The sequence below is a fragment of the Rana temporaria genome, chromosome 11, assembly GCF_905171775.1.
Source record: "Rana temporaria chromosome 11, aRanTem1.1, whole genome shotgun sequence".
Classification (NCBI taxonomy): Eukaryota; Metazoa; Chordata; class Amphibia; order Anura; family Ranidae; genus Rana; species Rana temporaria.
The window spans coordinates 13,475,279-13,496,398 of record NC_053499.1 but is presented as its reverse complement, the minus strand read 5'-3'; the positions used below and the strand labels follow the sequence as shown (position 1 = coordinate 13,496,398).

General features: G+C 47.3%; 1 protein-coding gene across 1 annotated transcript in view; it reads right to left on the bottom strand.

The window, feature by feature from the left end:
* The window catches only part of PRDM11 (PR/SET domain 11), a 42,392-nt gene that overhangs the window by 4,846 nt on the left and 16,426 nt on the right, over positions 1–21,120 (bottom strand). Inside the window, exons 4-7 of the mRNA XM_040328060.1 lie at positions 19,895–20,157; positions 16,501–16,568; positions 8,991–9,178; positions 101–733 (exon numbers count right to left, since the gene is read on the bottom strand). Of these exons, the coding sequence (XP_040183994.1) occupies positions 101–733; positions 8,991–9,178; positions 16,501–16,568; positions 19,895–20,157 (1,152 nt within the window). The remainder of the gene's footprint in view (positions 1–100; positions 734–8,990; positions 9,179–16,500; positions 16,569–19,894; positions 20,158–21,120) is intronic.

Genomic DNA, 21,120 nt, shown 5'->3' with positions numbered 1-21,120 from the left:
TTTTCATACAGGCGAGAGTGTACTAGGAGACTTAAGGTGCTATATGGGAAAAAAAAAAAAATCATGTACGAAAAGTGCCCCTTTCCGTGACCAGCCTTACCTGAGGTATCTGAATATTCCGGCACCTCGATTTTCTGAGGCAAGAACTGTGGAACTTCAGGAACCTTTGCAGACCTTAGCATCTCCACCTCAGCCTGAAGCTCTCTGATCTTCTTCTTTAACTTAATACAGTTGGGGCAGAAAGAGGTGGTGGGAATCTCCTTGGTGTCTCCAAGGGCAGAAAATTCATCGGGACTCTCTATTTTTATGGAGGAATGATCTTCTACTTCATCCTCCTGAAGGCCGATCTCCCTGTCTAAGACTTGGTTGGAACAATGAGGCACCTTCCACTCCATCAATGTTCTGGTTTGGTTATGGGCGGGAGAACACTTTTGGTTGGCTTTACATTTATCCTCATGGTCCTCTAATTGATATTTGGGGACATTTTTCCCTAGTTTCGGGGTGCTGGTCGTCGGAGAATGCTCCTCCATTTTGGCAGACTCCAGTGAAGCCTCCAGGACATCTTTGAAGATGAGGTCTATTTTTTTCTTCTTGGCGTGAGGGTTCAAGTCCCCCTCCTCAGAGCTGCGCTTGTAGAGGCTTTTCCCTTGTTTAAGGGCAGTAAGTGGGCCTTTCAGGTCTTCTTGGGTTTTCAAGAGTCTGTCATTGTTTTCCCTTAACAAACCTCTTTCTCCTAGAAGGGAAAATTAGCTGTGTTACCAGTATGGCACATGTTCCTAAGTAAAAGCATGAGGAGCAAATCATATAGTGCAGGGTCCTCTAAATGAAAGTGTATCTAAAGCAATATTTATTTTCTCTTACTGGATGTGCCCCCACTAGCAGGGATGTATTTAGGTTTTGTGCTGACCTAGGCCTGACTAAACTTGTGCACCCCCTAATTTAAATATGACCCACCCCTTCCTGTCAAGGCCACACCCCTTGCGGTTTAACCCCCTTCCCGACCGCCGCATGTACATATACGTCGGCAGAATGGCACGTACAGGCACATTGGCGTACCTGTACGTCCCTGCCTAGACGTGGGTCGGTGGTCCGATCGGGACCCCCCCCGCGACTTGCGGCGGTCGGGTCCCCTCGGGGAGCGATCCGGGACGACGGCGCGGCTATTTGTTTATAGCAGCTCCGTCGCGATCGCTCCCCGGAGCTGAAGAACGGGGAGAGCCGTGTGTAAACACGGCTTCCCCGTGCTTCACTATGGCGCTGCATCGATCGAGTGATCCCTTTTATTAGGGAGACTCGATCGATGACATCATTCCTACAGCCACACCCCCCTACAGTTGTAAACACACACACAGTGTACACCAAATCCTACAGCGCCCCCTGTGGTTAACTCCCAAACTGCAACTGTCATTTTCACAATAAACAATGCAATTTAAATGCATTTTTTGCTGTGAAAATGACAGAAATCCCAAAAATGTGTCAAAATTGTCCGATGTGTCCGCCATAATGTCGCAGTCACGAAAAAAATTGCTAATCGCCGCCATTAGTAGTAAAAAAAAATTTATAAAAATGCAATAAAACTATCCCCTATTTTGTAAACGCTATAAATTTTGCGCAAACCAATCGATAAACGCTTATTGCGATTTTTTTTTACCAAAAATAGGTACAAGAATACGTATCGCCCTAAACTGAGGAAAAAAAAAATTTATATATGTTTTTGGGGGATATTTATTATAGCAAAAAGTAAAAAATATTGAATTTTTTTCAAAATTGTCGCTCTATTTTTGTTTATAGCGCAAAAAATAAAAACCGCAGAGGTGATCAAATACCACCAAAAGAAAGCTCTATTTGTGGGGAAAAAAGGACGCCAATTTTGTTTGGGAGCCACGTCGCACGACCGCGCAATTGTCTGTTAAAGCGACGCAGTCCCAAACTGTAAAAACACCTTGGGTCTTTAGGCAGCAATATGGTCCGGAGCTTAAGTGGTTAAGACCCACCTTGAAATTTTCAAGTGAGGACACTAGTTCTGATGGCCTGGAGGGGGGGGGGGGGGCAATGGATTCCCTTGATTTGCATAGATTTCCTCTCACTTCAGACACTTTTGACACATTTTTGGACCATTGGCATTTTTATATCGATCAGTGCTAAAAAAATGCATTGGATGACTATAAAAATGCCACTGGCAGGGAAGGGGTTAACACTAGGGGGCGGGTTAAGTATGTTCCCTGGGTGTGTTCTAACTGTAGGGGGGGGTGGCCTCACTAGGGGAGATGACTGATCGCTGTTCATACATTGTATGAACAGAAAATCAGCATTTCCCTCCCTGACAGGACCGGGAGCTGTGTGTGTGTAATGAGCGATCGTGTGTGCCCGGCAGCGATCGTGCCCGCCGGGCACACGCACGGGAGTCAGGGGCGAGCGGGGGGGGCGACGTAGAGCTACGGGCTCTCGCGCAGGGGAGCCAACCTGCCGCCGTAAAACGAGGGCGGCAGGTCGACAAGTAGTTAACCGCTTGCCGACCGCCGCATGTACATATATGTCGGCAGAATGGCACAGCTGGGCAGAGCAACGTACCTGGCTAACAGGAGGGGCAATCAAAGGGTTGCGTGTGTCTCTAGGGAGTGCTTTCTAACTGGGGGGGGGCGGGGTGCTTTGACTAGGGGAAAACAGAGATCTGTGTTCCTGCTTAGCCCCTGCCGCATGATCGGTGAGCATGCCCGCGGGTCCCGTGGACTCGATGTCTGCCGGGTGCCCGCGATCGTGTCACGGAGCAACAGAACGGGGGGAAGCCTGTGTAAACAAGGCATCTCCCTGTTCTGCCTAGTGACAGGACAGAGATCTTCTGCTTCCTGTCATCGGGAACAGCTCTACGTGGGCCCCCCCGCTCGCCCCTGACTCCCGTGCGTGTGCCCGGCGGGCACGATCGCCGCCGGGCACACACGATCGCTCATTACAGAGCGGGGACCGGGAGCTGTGCGTGTAAACACACAGCTCCCGGTCCTGTCGGGGAGAAATGCTGATTTTCTGTTCATACAATGTATGAACAGCGATCAGTCATCTCCCCTAGTGAGGCCACCCCCCCTACAGTTAGAACACACCCAGGGAACATAGTTAACCCGCCCCCTAGTGTTAACCCCTTCACTGCCAGTGGCATTTTTATAGTCATCCAATGCATTTTTATAGCACTGATCGCTATAAAAATGCCAATGGTCCAAAAATGTGTCAAAAGTGTCCGAAGTGTCCGCCATAATGTCGCAGTACCGAAATAAAATCGCTGATCACCGCCATTACTAGTAAAAAAAAATATTAACAAAAATGCCATAAAAAATACCCCCAATTTTCTAAACGCTATAACTTTTGCGCAAACCAATCAATAGACGCTTATTGAGATTTTTTTTAACGAAAGGACGCCAATTTTCTTTGGGAGCCACGTCGCACGACCACGCAATTGTCAGTTAAAGCGACGCAGTGCCGAATCGCAAAAAGTGCTCTGGTCTTTGACCAGCAATATGGTCCGGGGGTTAAGTGGTTAAAGTACTTTTTTTTGTTTTACTCTTTTTTTAAACGCATTTTGGTGCGGTGGTCTAGCTTATACATTTTTAGTAATCTGGTCGTTTGAGGAAATGTCTGAGTTTGGCGCCCTTCTGCTTATTCTTTTCCTCCAAATCTATGTAAAGGTTTTACTTTCTCAATAATAATTTAGCAATATACAGACATCCCCTTTCCTGAGTGGCAACGCCGGTGTGTGTGCCCATCCTGCCGATAACAGTCTACCCCGCCTGTGGTTATTAACCACTTAAGCCCCGGACCAAAATGCAGCTAAAGGACAAGGCCCCTTTTTGCGATTCGTCGCTGCGTCGCTTTAACTGACAATTGCGCGGTCGTGCGACGTGGCTCCCAAAGAAAATTGGCGTCCTTTTTTCCCCACAAATAGAGCTTTCTTTTGGTGGTATTTGATCACCTCTGCGGTTTTTATTTTTTGCGCTATAAACAAAAATAGAGCGACAATTTTGAAAAAAAAATGTTTTACTTGCTATAATAAATATCCCCCAAAAATATATAAAAAAAACATTTTTTTCCCTCAGTTTAGGCCGATACGTATTCTTCTACCTATTTTTGGTAAAAAAAAGAAAAAAGAAAAATCGCAATAAGCGTTTATCGATTGGTTTGCGCAAAATTTATAGTGTTTACAAAACAGGGGATAGTTTTATTGCATTTTTATTATTTTTTTTTACTACTAATGGCGGCGATCAGCGATTTTTTTCGGGACCGACATTATGGGGGACACATCGGACAATTTTGACACATTTTTGGGACCATTGTCATTTTCACAGCAAAAAAATGCATTTAAAATGCATTGGGCCAGATTCAGCAAAGAATTACGCCGGTGCACTGCCATGAAATGTGTTTTGCCATGAAATGTGATGGTCCGCCTCCATCACATCCCATTGGCTCACTCATGTCATGTGACATATACACACGTCATCAGTCTCAGCTAGGCTATCATAGGGAGAGGATCTCCTCTCCCTGTGATAGGTGAAGCTGCACGGAGCTGGTATATACTGTTAGGAAGGAGAAGCCAGTGTGATATGCACAGCTCTGTGAGGAGCAGCCTGTGTGCAGTGAGTGCTGAAGCTGAAGCTGCACGGAGCTGTAGTAGTAAATGTAGCTTACTCGCACACCCAGGCAGGTCAGTCCCCGTGCAGCTCTTCAAAGGGCTAAGAGAGAGGAGAGGGGGGCAGGCAGATGGGAGGCTGCTCCATTATACAGGCTGCCCATGGTGTGTGTGTGTGTGTGTGGTGCTGGCCACACAGCCTGAGAGCAGCCTATAGATGTGTGTGACATCATTGTTTCTATACATTCTTACACCAGCAATGCACTCACTGCACACAGGCTGCTCCTCAAAGAGATGTGCATATCACACTGCCTTCTCCTTCCTAACACTATATACCATCTCCGTGCAGCTTCACCTATCACAGGGAGAGGAGATCCTCTCCATATGATAGCCTAGCTGAGACCGATGACGTTTTTCTATGTCACGTGACATGAGTGAGCCAATGGGATGTGATGGAGGCGGACCATCACATTTCATGGCAAATCACATTTCATGGCAATGCACCGGCGTATCCATAGATACGCTGCGTAAATTTAAAGCTGCGTCGGCGTATCTTCTTTCTGTATTCAGAAAGCAAGATACGCCGACATTAGCCTAAGATCCGACTGGCATAATTCTCTTAGGCCGTCGTATCTTAGGGTGCATATTTACGCTGGCCGCTAGGTGTGGCGATTCCGTAGTTTTCGGTGTAGAGTATGCAAATTGCCTAGATACGCCGATTCACAAACGTACGTGCGCCCGGTGGTAGTTTTCTACGTCGTTTGCGTAAGGCTTTTTCGGCGTAACGTTGCTCCTGCTTCTATGAGGCGCACGCAATGTTAAGTATGGACGTCGTTCCCGCTTCGATTGTAGAATTTTTTACGTCGTTTACGTAAGTCGTTCGTGAATAGGGCTGGACGTAATTTACGTTCACGTCGAAACCAATACGTCGTTGCGGTGTACTTGGGAGCAATGCACACTGGGATATGTACACGGACGGCGCATGCGCCGTCCGTACAAAACGTCAATCACGTCAGGTCATCATAGATTTACATAAAACACGCCCCCCCTTCCACATTTGAATTACGCGAGCTTACGCCGGCCCCATTTACGCTACGCCGCCGCAACTTACGGAGCAAGTGCTTTGTGAATACTGCACTTGCTCCTGTAAGTTGCGGCGGCGTAGCGTAAATACGATACGCTGCGCCGCCGTAAATTTGCGCGCCCCTACCTGAATCTAGCCCATTGTTTACTGTGAAAATGACAATTGCAGTTTGGGAGTTAACCACAAGGGGGGCGCTGAAGGAGTTAAGTGTGACCTCATTTGTGTTTCTAACTGTAGGGGGGTGTGGCTGTAGGTGTGACATCATCGATTGTGATTCCCTATATAAGGGAACACACAATCAATGACAGCACCACAGTAAAGAACGGGGAAGCTGTGTTTACACACAGCTCTCCCCGTTCTTCAGCTCCGGGGACCGATCGCGGGACTCCAGCGGCGATTGGGTCCGCGAGTCCCGTGGCAGCGGTCACGGAGCTTCGGACCAGGTCGCGGGTGCGCACCCGCGACCCATGGCTGGGCATTATACAATCACGTACGTGATTGGTGATTGTGCCAAGCCGCGCCATTCTGCCGACGTATATCAGCGTTAGGCGGTCCTTAAGTGGTTAAAGGGCAGTCATTCAGTGTACAGCATAGTGATGAGGTCACTGCCGCCTTCACAAGGTCATACGTTGGTTTGCAAGGCAGCCAATTCACACCAAGTGCATTTACAGGAATATATTTAACCACTTCCATACCGGGCACTTATACACCTTCCTGCCCAGGCCAATTTTCAGCTTTCAGTGCTGTCGCACTTTGAATGACAATTGCGCGGTCGTGCTACACTGTACCCAAACAGAATTGTTATCCTTTTGTTCCCACAAATAGAGATTTCTTTTGGTGGCATTTGATCACCTCTGCCGTTTAAATTTTTTGCTAAACAAATAAGAAAAAAAAGACTGAAAATGTTTGTTTCTGGTATAAAATTTTGAAAATAAGTACGTTATCTCTTTCACTGACGGGCACTGATAAGGCGGCACTAATAATGGACACTGGTAGGCAGCACTGATATGCAGCACTGATGGGCATTGATTGGCACTCATGGGTGGCACTGAAGGCTGCACTGATGGGTACTTATGGGTGGCACTGAAAGGTGACACTGCTGGGCACTGACAGGCACTGATAAGGCGCCACCGATGAGGTGGCACCAATGGACACTGGTAGGCAGCACTGATCGGTGGCATTGATCTGCAGCACTGATGGGTATTGATAGGCAGCACTCATGGGTGGCACTGGTGGGGCATGATAAGTGATACTGAAAGGCTGCACTGATGGGTACTTATAGGTGGCACTGAAAGGTGACACTGCTGGGCACTGATAAGGCGGCACTGATGAGGTGGCACCAATGGACACTGGTAGGCAGCACTGATCGGTGGCATTGATCTGCAGCACTGATGGGCATCGATAGGCGGCACTGATGGGCACTCATGGGCGGCACTGGTGGGCACTGATAAGTGATACTGAAAGGCTGCACTGATGTGTATTTATAGGTGGCACTGAAAGGTGACACTGCTGGGCACTGATGAGGTGGCACCAATGGACACTGGTAGGCAGCACTGATGGGCACTCATGGGTGGCACTGGTGGGCACTGATAGGTGACACTGATAGGCTGCACTGATAGTTGGCACTGGTAGGCGGCACTGATGTGCCTCACTGATAGATGGCACCAATAGGCATCCCTGATTGCACAGGCATTGGCAAGCATTATGATTTTCTTAGCAGTAAAATAAGCAGAAGCATGCTTGTAATCCAAAGCACTCGTATATCAAAGCGAGTTTCCCCATAGAATTCAATGGAAACTCAGATAATTAGTTCCAGTGTCACTGCTAGTGTATGCAGTACCACATGTGGCAAGAGGTAGGGTAAGGGGGGCACCGGAGACACTCGGAAACACTCAGAGATGCTCCGCCGCCCCCCAGCTCTGTCCGCATGCGGTACTGCACACCCCAGAGGCTTGAATCCTGCTCGTCTTGCTAGACAACGCTCGAAAATCATTACTCGCAATCTGAGATTTTAATGTACTGCAACAAATTTTTGGGGGGGGTAATTGCGGCGAGTAAATGACCCATGCATCATCAGCCTTACTGGGGGGGGGGGGGGGGGGGTTGGGCCTGACTCACTAACCTTAAAACAGATTTCTAAATACAAGGAGATAAAATGAGGTCAGTAGGAAGCAAATAAAAGCACTGGGTACACATGGTGCATAAAACAGTAAGAGGAGGAACAGTAGGTAAGGCAGAACTCCGACAAGTGGGAAACGCCCCATAAAAAGGGAACCTGTCATGATTGTCCGTTACACACATTGTGCATGACATGAAATACCCGTTTGCATATGTGCAGAATATATAAATAAAAATAAAACTGTCTGTGAAAGTTCTCATTTACACGTGCGCACCGATCTCAATCTACACTATATTGTCAAAAGTATTGGGACACCTGCCTTTACATGAATCAATGGCCCACATTTGTGGGAGTATTTCGTAGTATAAATAATTTTTTTTTTTTAAAGGAAATGCAGTGGGGATCAAATACCACCAAAAGAAAGCTCTGTTTGTGGAAAAAAAAAAAAAAAAAAAAAAAAAAAAAGGACATCAATTTAATTTAGGTACAACGTCGCACGACCGCGCAATTGTCAGTTAAAGTAACGCAGTGCTGTATAGCAAAAAATGACCTGGTCATTAAGGGGGTAAATTCTTCTGGTGCTTAAGTGGTTAAGGAAGTGGAAACAAAGTGGATCTACTGGGAAGATCAACAGGTGATAAGAATGTAACAGGAGGGACTCCACACACTGAAGTGTTAATGCGACTGACAGACTGCATTTTACTTGTAATTTATATATTTTGCACACATCTGAGGTTGATAGCTGTTTGTCTACATTGCTAACAATGCTTATAGTGCCTCATCTTTAAACGAGAAGAGAAGACCCCGAATAGAGTGCCACAAGGCCAAGTCAGTACCTAACCCCCCCCCCCCACCATTTACAACTCAACCCAACTTGAGTGCGAGCCAACAGAGCCTCTGGCATTTGACTCTTGAAAAGCAGGGGTGGTACTTGGCTCCTGGAGGGCGGGGTTTAATGCTGGCTTGGCTAGAGGCCCAGGCACTGGGATCCAGAATCCTACCCATGTACACAAGGACCTGTTAGAAGATAAAACACTGGTACTTGCACCACAAGCATTGCTAGTTCAGACAGTTTGGGGGGAGAACATGACAGGTTCACTTTACGACAACAAAATGCGTCAACAAATCAGAAAACGTTAGAGAAAGCAGAGAAGGAGCAGGCTTTGTGCGATTACCTCTAGTGAGGTTGCGGATGATTGTCTCTTGGGACATGCTGTGGAGTCTCTTCATGTATTCATTGCTGTACCAGACTCTCAGCTTCTCTCCGGGCTGGATGTCCCGACACGCTCGGAAGTAGATCTTTTCGCTGTGCTGGAAGGCCATCAGGTTTTGCTCGCTCTCTTCTCGTGATATCACCACGTACCTTGAAGAACAGGAGAGCATTCAGTACTGAACACCCCTAACAGAGGTCCCCAAACTACGGCCCTTCAGGAACTACAATTCCCATCATGCCTAGTCATGTCTGTGATGCCGCGTACACACGATCATTTTTCGGCATGAAAAAAAAAAAAATGGAGTTACACTTACCGGTAACGTCCTTTCCAGTAGTCTTTCAGGACAGCCACAACTTGAGAGATAGGCTCCTCCTCTTCCTTAGGAAACACTGCCCAGCCTTTAAAATCTCTCCTCCCCCTGCTAGACCTCAGTTTTTATACGAGCACTCCGGTCCGCTGGGGAGACACAAGAACATGTTAGTAATCCATAGTTAACACATCAATATCATACTATGTTCCTGGATTAGAAACCCTTTCTTCTTACTTTTCGGGAGGGTAACTAGGGCTGTCCTGAAAGACTACTGGAAAGGACGTTACCGGTAAGTGTAACTCCATTTTTCCCTATCCGTCTTTCAGGACAGCCACAACTTGAGAGGATAATCGAGTACTTACAATTTAGGGTGGGACCACGGCTTGCAAGACCTTTCTCCCAAAGGCTTGTTCACCTGCTGACACCAGGTCTACTCTGTAATGTTTGATGAAAGTGGCATAACTGGACCAAGTTGCGGCTCTGCATATTTGATCCGGCGTCGCTCCAGCCCTTTCAGCCTGAGAAGTAGCCACCGCCCGAGTAGAGTGTGCCTTAATTCCTGTAGGGACTTCCCTATCAGTCAAGGAGTAAGCCTGCCCAATAACTAGTCTGAGCCACCTAGCAATAGTGCGCCGAGACGCTTTCTGTCCCTTTCTGGTCCCAGAAAATAAAACGAACAGAGAGTCTGACTTCCTAAAGGCTCGAGTCAGCTCCAAGTACTGTAGGATACATCTCCTAACATCTAGTGTACTAAACTTAAATTCCCTTTCACCAGAGGGATTGGAACAAAATGAGGGTAACACAACCTCCTGGCTTCTATGGAACTTGGAAGCCACTTTCGGAAGGAAGGCCGGATCGGTTTTAAAAACAACTCGATCCGGGAAAATTACACAAAAAGGAGGACGAATGGACAGGGCTTCCAATTCACTGACCCTCCTGGCAGTAGTCACTGCAACTAAAAAGACTGTTTTAAATGTTAGATCCTTTAAGGAACACTTGTCTAAGGGTTCAAAGGGTACCCCTGTTAGCACCTGTAAAACTAGTGATAGATCCCACTTGGGGAAGGAAGGTCCCTGGGAAGGTTTCTGTCTGGACAAGGCCTTAAAGAACCTGATGACCCAGGGATTGGATGCTAGAGGGCTCTCTAGAAACACACTGAGTGCTGAGACCTGGCCTTTAAGGGTACTCACTGACAAGCCTTTATCCGCTCCGCACTGGAGAAATTCCAGAACGGACTTGTGGCTTTGTGCTGGAAAGGAAAATTCCTGGCACCAAGTATTAAAACGAATCCAGATTTTTTTATAAATAGAACGTGTCTCCTTCTTCCTACTGTTGAGAAGGGTGGCAGTCAGTTTGTCCGAAAAACCTCTTGACCTCAGCAAGGACTCCTCAGTAACCACGCCGCCAGGTTCCACCTGTGTACCTGAGGGCACAGAACTGGACCCTGCGAGAGGAGATCCTCTCGAAGAGGGAGAAAAAGGGGGGGTTCTGTGGTCAGTTGCTTGAGAACCGAAAACCAAGCCCTCTTGGGCCAGTGGGGTGCCACCAGGATAAGTGAGGTGTTCTCCAGCTGAAATTTTCTCAGGACCAGTGGTAGAAGAGCTGGGGGTGGGAAGGCGTAACAAATCTCGAATCGCCAGCTCTGGGATAGGGCATCTATCCCTCTTGCTCCCTCTCCCTTGCCCCGAGAGAAAAACCAATGTGTTTTTGCGTTCTCCCTGGATGCGAAGAGATCTATCTCCGGGGATCCCCATCTCTTGGTCAAAAGATGGAAGACCTCCTGATTGAGGGACCACTCGTCTTCCCTCAGTTGACTTCGACTGAGGAAATCCGCTGTACTGTTTTCTATCCCCCTTAGAAAAACTGCTGATAAGGACAGGGTGTTTGTTTCGGCCCAGCGAAAAATTCTTGTTGTTATGGCCGACAGGGCTACACATCTGGTGCCACCCTGCTTGTTTACATAGGCCACGGCCGACGCATTGTCTGACCTCACCTGGACGTGGTGTCCTCGAAGTCTTTCCTGGAAGAAGATGAGCGCTAAACCGATCGCCCTCAGCTCCTTCCAATTGGAGGAATGTTTCAGCTCTGCCACTTCCCAAACACCCTGTGCTGGAAGTACCCCTAGGTGAGCTCCCCAACCTCTGCCGCTGGCGTCTGTGGTGACAATCAATGGAGATCGGATATGCCATAGACGACCCTGTGACAGATTGGTTAACCTTCTCCACCACCAGAGGGATCTCTTTACCTGACTTGGGACCTGTACCAGGACGTCTAGGTGTTCTGAGCTGTGGTCCCAGATTCTGAGTACAAAGGCCTGCAGGGCCCGAAAGTGAATCCCTGCCCACTGGACTGCCGGTAAAGTGGAAGTTAACAGTCCTAGTGTTGACATCAGGAATCTGATTGAGACCTGATGGCTGCCCTGGAGGGCAGATACTGACCTTTCTAACTTTAGAGCCTTCTCTAATGGAAGGAAGACCCTTAGGAGGGTGGAGTCCAGGGTGTACCCTAAATAAGGAATGCGCTGTGATGGTATTAGACTGGATTTTTCCAGGTTTAACAGCCAACCTAGGCCCATAAGGGTCCTTTTGGTTAGTTCCAGGTCCCTGGAGACTTGTTCCGGAGAGGCTGCAAAAAGAAGCAGGTCGTCCAGGTATGCTATTATACCCACTCCCTGAAGACGCAGAAAAGCTATTGGTTCCGCCAGGACTTTTGTGAACACGCGGGGTGAGGAGGATAGACCGAATGGCAAAGCCTGGAACTGTAGGTGCACCACCGAAGTTCCCAAGTCTATCGCTAGCCGTAGAAACTCCTGAGACCCCTCTGCAATAGGTATGTGCAGGTACGCGTCCCTGAGGTCCAGGGAGACCATAAAGCAATTCTGTGGTAGGAGGGCCCTTACCGTGAATATTGACTCCATACGGAATCTTTTGTATGTTACTGACTTGTTCAGTGGTTTCAGGTTTAAGATTAACCTGTACTTGCCAGAGGGTTTCTTTACCACGAAAACGTGGGAGTAACACCCTCTTTTCTCCTCTCTTTTTGGGACTCTGCAAACAACATTTTGGACCTCCAGATCCCTCAAGGCCCCCACTAGAGCTTCTGCTTTTTCCTTGGCTTTGGGAAGCTGAGCGACCAGGTACCTCTGTGGCGGAAGGCATGAGAACTCTAGGGAATACCCCTTTCTCACTATCGCCAATACGTACCTGTTTGGGGAAAAAGACTCCCATTGTGGGAGGAAGGCCCCCAACCTTCCCCCCACTCTGATCTGGGAGTCATTGTTTTTTGGGGGGCTGGTCAGGTGGGCGAAAAATCGCTCCTCTTCCCCTACCCCTAGGTGTCCAGATCCTTTTTTGAGTCTCTGGCTTCGGGACCCCTGTTTGTCTTTGGGGACGAAACCCTCTTCCTTTTTGTGGAGTTTTACGTTTAAACGGAAAAGATTTTTTCTTATCCGCCGTGCGGTCTAAGACTGACTCCAGGTCAGGACCAAATAGGAGATCTCCTGTAAAGGGAATCCCACATAACTTAGACTTGGATGCAATGTCTCCTGACCAAGTCTTGAGCCAGAGAGCTCTTCTGGCAGAATTAGCCAGGGCTGCTGACCTGGCTGACATGCGGACGGATTCTGCTGAGGCATCCGCAATGTAGGCTACCCCTTTTAAAATTGTGGGGAAGGAAGCCAAAATAGTGTCCTTGTCCGTATCTGCCTCAATATGTTCCTGGATCTTTGAGAGCCAGTGTTCTAAATTACGGGCCACTACTGTAACTGCTAATTCTGGTTTTAAATTGCCCATTATGGACTCCCATGCTTTTTTCAACAACGAGTCCATTCTCTTATCCATAGCATCCGTCAGGTTGCCCATATCCTCAAATGCTAAATCAGTCTTTTTAGAGACTTGTGAAAAGGCCGCATCTAATTTAGGGTTTTTATTCCAAACAGACGTGGAATCTTCCGCAAAGGGAAACCTTCTCTTAAGGGATTGAGAAAAGAAAGGCTTTCTTTCAGGGTCCTGCCACTCCTTCTTAACAGTATCAACCAGAAGATCGTGCACTGGGAAAACCCTACCCTTGTGTTCCCCTAGACCTTTATACATCTGGTCATGGAGACTAAGAGGTTTAACATCCGTGTGAATGCCTAGGGTCGTGTAAATGGCCCCTAGTAGTTCCTCAACCTCATCAAGAGATAGCTTGTATCTGGAAGACTTCTTGGACTCACTGTCCTGGTCTTCTTCACCTGACTCTGCCTGTGAGTCGAAAGCAACGTTCTCCATTAGGGAGTGCTGCCCCTGAGAAGGGCCTGCAAAATCAACTGCTTCCGCTGAAGGATCAGGAGAGGCAGGTGCAGAACCCTGAACATCAGGGTGGGCTGTAACCTGTGTGGGTACCAGGGAGGGTTGCACCCTTTCAAACAAGGTTTTGAAAGAGGAAAAGGTAGAGGCTAGTTCCTTAACTGAAGCAGCTAGACTATCCTCCTGTTCTGCATCCCTTTCCCTAACTAGAGAGTTTATGCAATCTCTGCATAAAACCTTTGCCCAAGAATCAGGAAGGGAATCCCTACAGGAAGCACACTTTTTCCTAGAACTATGTGTCTTTCCTGTTTTTTCTTGGCTCTTTTCTAGGCTCTTCTGAAAAAATAGAAGACATAGGGACCCACATTAAAAGAGCAGAGATCTGCAAACAACATTTTATAAAAAAAGTTTTTTTTTTTTTTTTTTTAAAATAACAACATGGTTACAACCCTCTGGGAAGCACTAGACAGACACTACTGCTAGGTGCCCTGCTGTCTTTCCCTCCTCTCCCCCAACCACCAAGGGAAAAAATAGAGGAAGGGAAAAAAGACATAGTCTAAAAGTTTTTGGGAACCCTCCCCAGGAACCCTTACCTTGGACTGGCTGGAGGTAGCGTCCCTAGTCGGGTCCCGTTCCGGAGAGGTTACCGACATAGCGGGGTGGTTGTGCTGTGTCTAACTCGTCCCAACGAGTATCCGACACCTCCAGCAGGACGCGTGGGTCTCCTATCAGCGCCGCGACCCGGAACCGGAAGTCGCGGGTCATAGGGAATCCTTTCCAAGGCGCACCGGAAATGACGTCGCCCGTCCACTCGGCCCGCATTTTTCAAAAGGAAAAAAATAATATGCGGCCGCCCGGAGCTGAATTCCCCCGCCGCGGTCCTGTGGACACGATAGGGACCCCCCCACAGAACCGTCTGTCGCGCTCGACCTGGTTGGGGTGCGTTCTTTGGCGGTAAGTCGCTCAATCTCCTTTAGGAAGCCCTTGCTTCCTCCACAGGAAAAGATAATGATGGCCACAGTCCCCTGACTGCTCTGCCTGGTTCCTTAGCAGTGTCTCCCCACCGGAGGAAACACTAAGAACTGAGGTCTAGCAGGGGGAGGAGAGATTTTAAAGGCTGGGCAGTGTTTCCTAAGGAAGAGGAGGAGCCTATCTCTCAAGTTGTGGCTGTCCTGAAAGACGGATAGGGAAAAAACGTTTTTCAAAAACGTCATTTAAAATGATGGTGTGTGGGCTTCACATAGTTTTTCAGGTTCTGAAAAACGGCAAAAAAAAAAAAAAATTTGAACATGCTGCATTTTTTAAACGTTGTTTTAAACTCGTTTTTCAGGTTGTAAAAAATGGTCGTGTGTGGGCAAAAACGACATAAAATACCCGCGCATGCTCAGAAGCAAGTTATGAGACGGGAGCGCTCGTTCTGGTAAAACTACCGTTCATAATGGAGCAAGCACATTCATCACGCTGTAACAGACAGAAAAGCGCGAATCGTCTTTTACTAACAAGGAATCAGCTAAAGCAGCCCAAAGGCGAATAGAACTTCCCCTTCAGAGTGCCGTTGTACGTGTTGTACATCACCGCGCTTTGTTCATCATTTTTTTAAAACGATGGTGTGTAGGCAACGTCGTTTTAATGATGAAGTTGGGAAAACTTCATTTTTTTCATCATGCTGAAAAATAACCTTTTTTTTTCCATGCTGAAAAATGATCGTGTGTAGGCGGCATCAACGTCAGAGTTTTACAATGCCTCATGGGATGTATAGTTCTGCAACAGCTGGAGGGACGTAGTTCGGAGATCCCTGGCTAGTGGTTTGCACTAAGTTTTTACCATAAGGCATTCGAAAAGCAATAATAAAAAAATGAGTGACTGCTGCACTAGTTATACAGTGGAACCTCGGATTACGAGTATAATCCGTTCCAGGAGAATGTTTGTAATCCAAAGCACTCACATATCAAAAGCGAGTTTCCCCATAGAAGTCAATAGGAACGAAAATAATTAGGGTTACTTCTATGGCATCCAATACTGCATGTGGCCAGAGGTGGGGGGGGCGCCGGAGAGCCTTTAGAAAGGCTCGGCTGACCTCGGAAAACCTTGGAAACTGTGTATAGATGGTGAAAGCAGATGAATAAAAAAGACAGATAAAAGAAAGGCAGCATAGACGAGAAAGAAAAGAAAAGAAAAGAAAAGAAAAGAAAGACAGAAAGAAAAAGAAAGAAAGAAGGAAAGAAGGAAAGCGCGCAATGGAGAAAGAAAGAAGGAAAGAGGAAAGAGGAGAAAGAAGGAAAAAAAAAAAGAAAGAAAGAAAGAAAGAAAGAAAAAAAGAAAGAAAAAAGTGCAATGGATGAAAAAAGGAAAGAAGGAAAGAAGAAAAGAAAGAAAGAAAGAAAGAAAGAAAGAAAGAAAGAAAGAAAGAAAGAAAGATAGATAGAAAAAAAGAAAAAGAAAGAAAGAAGGAAAGAAGTAAAGCGCGCAATGGAGAAAGAAAGAAGGAAAGAGGGAAAGAAAGAAAGAAAGAAAGAAAGCAAGCAAGCAAGCAAGAAAGAAAGAAAAGTGTGCAATGGATGAAGAAAGGAAGGAAGGAAGGAAGGAAGGAAGGAAAGAAAGAAAGAAAGAAAGAAAGAAAGAAAGAAAGAAAGAAAGAAAGAAAGAAAGAAAGAAAGAAAGAAAGAAAAGGAAAAGAAAAGAAAAGAAAAGAAAGAAAAAAGTATAAAATCGAGGAACTTTCATAGCGGTCAGTGTTTATTGGCTGACAACGCCTATAGACACGGCTTTATCATGAAAGGTCACCCCACTGCAACCAATCAGATGCTTGCTTTTGTCGGTACTAAGGAGTTGAAAATCTGACAGCTCTAGCCTACTCCAATTTCCAGGATCTCACCTCATCCAGTTGGAAGTGGCTTCATTTGTTCCATCGATGGATTTATATCGGTTGTTATTATCCACCACCTGCGAGGAGAATAATCAACAAGAAAAGAGTTTGAGTATAAGCCTAGGGTGTCCATGTGCATGCCTCACTGTGCCCCACTTTGCCTCACTGTGCCCATGCCTAGACTGACATTTAAGATGGGAGTCTATGGAAGGGGTGCCCGGCTTTGAAAAAAAAAAAAAATCGGTGCTCCCTGTCCGTAGGTCCCCCAGACAAAAAACTTTGCACACTTTTAGAGAAGAACGGGGGCTACATGTGTGCCAAGTTTGGGGTCCAGGAGACCTACGGCCGGCCAGTACCGGGTCCCCAAATCTGGGAGATCAGGCACAAAAAGAGGACTCGAGTATAAGCCTAGGGTGTCCATCTGCATGCCACACTGTGCCCCACTTTGCCTCACTGTGTCCATGTGCATGCCTCACGGTGTCCATTGCCTCACTGTGTCCATGTGCATGCCTCACGGTGTCCATTGCCTCACTGTGCCCATGTGCATGCCTCACGGTGTCCATGCCTCACTGTACCAATGTGCATGCCTCACTGTGTCCATTGCCTCACTGTGCCCATGCCTCACTGTGCCCATGCCTCACTGTGCCCATGCCTAGACTGACGTTTAAGATATGAGTCTATGGAAGGGGTGCCCGGCTTTGAAAAAAAACGGTGCTCCCCAGCCGTAGATCCCCCAGACAAAAAACTTTGCACACTTGTAGAGAAGAACGGGGGCTACATGTGTGCCAAGTTTGGGGTCCAGGAGACCTACGGCCGGCCAGTACCGGGTCCCCAAATCCGGGAGATGAGGCGCAAAAAGAGGACTCGAGTATAAGCCGAGGGGGGCATTTTCAGCACAAAAAAAGTGCTGAAAAACTTGGCTTATACTCGAGTATATACAGTATTTATTTTTTTATCAGGACAAGGAGATTGGGACCCCAATTCATTTCCTTGGACAAGTAGATTTAAAAAAAAAAAATCCACACCCCCGATGACCTTGTCTGTTTCTGAAAATCTTAATAAAATCCTTGAACAAGAAAAGAAAGCCCCGCCAACGCCGACATATCACTTCCTATTCTGGTGTCAGAGTTTACAGGCGCGGGAACGCCCAGAGTAAACAAGCAAAGGTTTGCTAAAGATTTAGCTTTCTGTTTACATTTGCAATTGGGGGGGGTTGGTAAAAATTGAGCCAGATTTTTCCTGCCACCACCCTAACCTGCAAAGGCAGCTGTACAGGGGTATACACTTTCCTTGCGGCAGAGGGCAAAGATTGTGTGAAAAGCCCTTAAGAGAGGGCCAGTTCACACCATGAATCGCACAGTAATGCGCCGAGCGTTCCTGTGCGATTCACATATGATCCGAGTGCAGTGACATTTCAGCCTATTCATTTGAATGGGCTAAAATCGCACTGTCCTGCGATCGTGTCACGGAGCGGCAGAACGGGGAGATGTCTATGTAAACAAGGCATTTCCCTGTTCTGCCTAGCGACATGACACTGATCTTCTGCCCCCTGTCATCGGGAGCAGGGATCGCTGTCATGTCACTCGTAGCCCATCCCCCACACAGTTAGAATCACTCCCTAGGACACACTTAAGCTCGTCATCGCCCCCTAGTGTTTAACACCTTCCCTGTCAGTGTCATTTTCACAGTAATCAGTGCATTTTTATAGCACTGATCACTGCATAAATGACAACGGCCGCAAAATAGCGTCAAAAGTGTCCGATGTGTACATCATTGTCGCAGTCATAACAAAAATTGCAGATCGCCACCAATACTATTAAAAAAAAAATTATTAATAAAAATGCCATAAAACTATCTCCTATTTTGTAAGCGCTATAACTTATGCGCAAACCAATCAATAAACGTTTATTGCGATTTTTTTTTTACCAAAAATATGTAGAAGAATACGTATCGGCCTAAACTGAGGGAAAAAAATAGTTTTTTTATATACTTTTTTGGGGGATATTTATTATAGCAAAAAGTAAAAAATATTGCTTGTTTTTTTTCAAAATCTGCGCTGTTTTTTTTGTTTATAGCGCAAAAAATAAAAACCGCAGAGGTGATCAAATACCACCAAAAGAAATCTCTATTTGTGGTGAAAAAAAGAAGGGGTTAAAAATGCCTGTGTTGCGGCACTTCCCAAGCGATTTGGATGTGCTGCCCATTCACTTCAATGGGCAGGGCATTTATGGAGCGCTGTATACAGCGCTCCCAAACTAGAGGTTGACCGATATGGGTTTTTCTCTAGCCGATGTTTAGAAATATGGGAGGCCGGTGGCCGATATATGCAGCCGATGTTTTAGGCCGATCTTTTTATTTTTTTTGATGGCACTGGCTCGTGGCACTGGAAGATGGCACTAGCAGAAGGCACGGATTGGCAGGTGGCACTTATTGGCACTGGCAGGTGGCACTAATTGACATTGGCAGGTGGCACTAATTGACATTGGCAGGTGGCACTGGCAGGTGGCACTAACAGGTGACACTGGCAAGTGGCACTGGTTGGCACTGACTGGCAGGTGGCACTGGGTGGCAATACTTAGCACTGGTTGGCATTGGCAGGTGGCACTGATGGCTTTAGTTGGCACTGGTAGGTGGCACTGGATCGCACTGGCAGGTGGCACTGGATGGAAGGTGGCACTGGATGATGGCACTGGCAGGTGGCATCGGCAGATGCCACTGGATGGAAGGTGGCACTAATTGGCACTGGATGGTGGCACTGGTATTGCCACTGGCAGATGGCACTGGATGGCAAGTGGCACTAATTGGCACTGGCAGGTGGCACTAGTGCAAAAAAAAAAATGGTGTCACCCCCCTCAGTACAGACCCCCCTCTCCCTCCAGTATAGACCCCCCCACCCCCTGCTACAGACACCAGAGAGCGGTGTGTGTCCCACGAGCGCGGGCCCCTCCTCCTCTGTGGGCGTAAACAGAGAGGAGGGCCGCCGCGCTGGGTGTACTAAGATGGCCGTGGCTCCGGAGCTAGGCCGAAGCCGCGGTCACAGCATCAGGAAAGGCCGCGGCTTCGGCCTAGCTCCGGATCCGTGGCATCGCTAGCGGCCATGTAAAATATCGGCCTAATTTGGATAAAAAAATCGGCCGATGCCGATTTCTCCAAAACGGCCGATATATTGGCCTGCAGATATATCGGTCGAACTCGATCCCAAACCGCCCCAAAGATGCTACTTGCAGGACTTTTCATAACGTCCCACAAGCACACCGCCCCAGTGTGAAAAGTCGCACTGAAATGAATAGGAGGCGGTTTTTAGGTGCTATTTAGAGGCCATTTCTAGCGCTAAAACGCCTGAAAACCGCCTCAGCGTAAAAGGGGGTCTTAATGACAGGCGCACTTCGGACAAATCACATACCAGCCAGGAGAAGAAGCCCGATGATTTGTCCTGCAGAGAGATCTGCCCTTCGTACGGTCCGTAGACGTGACCTCTGGGGATGACCTCGTTGATGCAGCGCACTTCGCTCTCCCCGCTGCCGTCCTTTACCACCTCAATCCCGCGCGGTGCCGTCAGCGCTGCCCGATCGGGGGTTCCAATAGAGACTGGCGTATCTGGCACCAAGATAGGGGGTCCATGGCTGGGACATTCGTCTACAAAGTACTCCTGGCAGGTCTCACAGACTGAAGAGGGAGGGAAAAAAAAAAATTATATATATATATATTATATACACACACACACAAATATATATATATATATATATGTGCTGTCAAACGATTAAAATTTTTAATCGCGATTAATCGTATTAATGTCATAGTTAACGTCTAATTTATGACGAATTTCCCCACAAATATCGCACAATTCTGCAAGTGATTATAATTTATTATCGCTGTTTTCTAGCTGATCTAAAACCATTTTTGACATAAAGGGACACTTTTGGACAATCTACAGTTTTTCAGGCAGAAAGAATAGTTTTTATTTTATAAAAGAACATGTAGGACACTGGGCAGACCACTAGGGACAAGGGGGGGGTGTGTATTTTTTACATACAGTACTGTAATCTATAAGATTACAGTATACTGTGTATATTGTGTTTGTTTACTTTTTTAAATTTGGCGCCGTTCTCCGCTCCCGTGCGTAGTAACGTCGCAGGGAACGGAGCTCGGCGGCACACAGGCACTGTGAATCGAGCGAGGAGGACCCGCCGAGCGAGGAGGACCCGCCAAGCAAGGAGGACCCGCCAAGCAAGGAGGACCCGCTCGATCACACAGCGGGGTGGCATCGCTGGATCCAGGGACAAGGTGAGTAACTTGCCTGTGAATCCAGCGAGAAGGTAAGCCGCGCCGCGCCGCTGCACACTCTGCATGTCCACCCCGAGGGCTCCTGCGTTAATCGCACGATAAAAATATTGACGGCGTTAACATGGGTTTGCGTTAACGCCGCTAATATCGCGTTTAACGCACAGCCCTAATATATATATATATATATATATATACACACACACACACACACAATAAATTACTGCAGGCAGCTTACAAAAGACTGAAAGGGAGATATTGGAAATGACAGTTGAACCTCGGATTACGAGAATAATCCGTTCCAGGAGAATGCTCGTAATCCAAAGCACTCGCATATCAAAGCGAGTT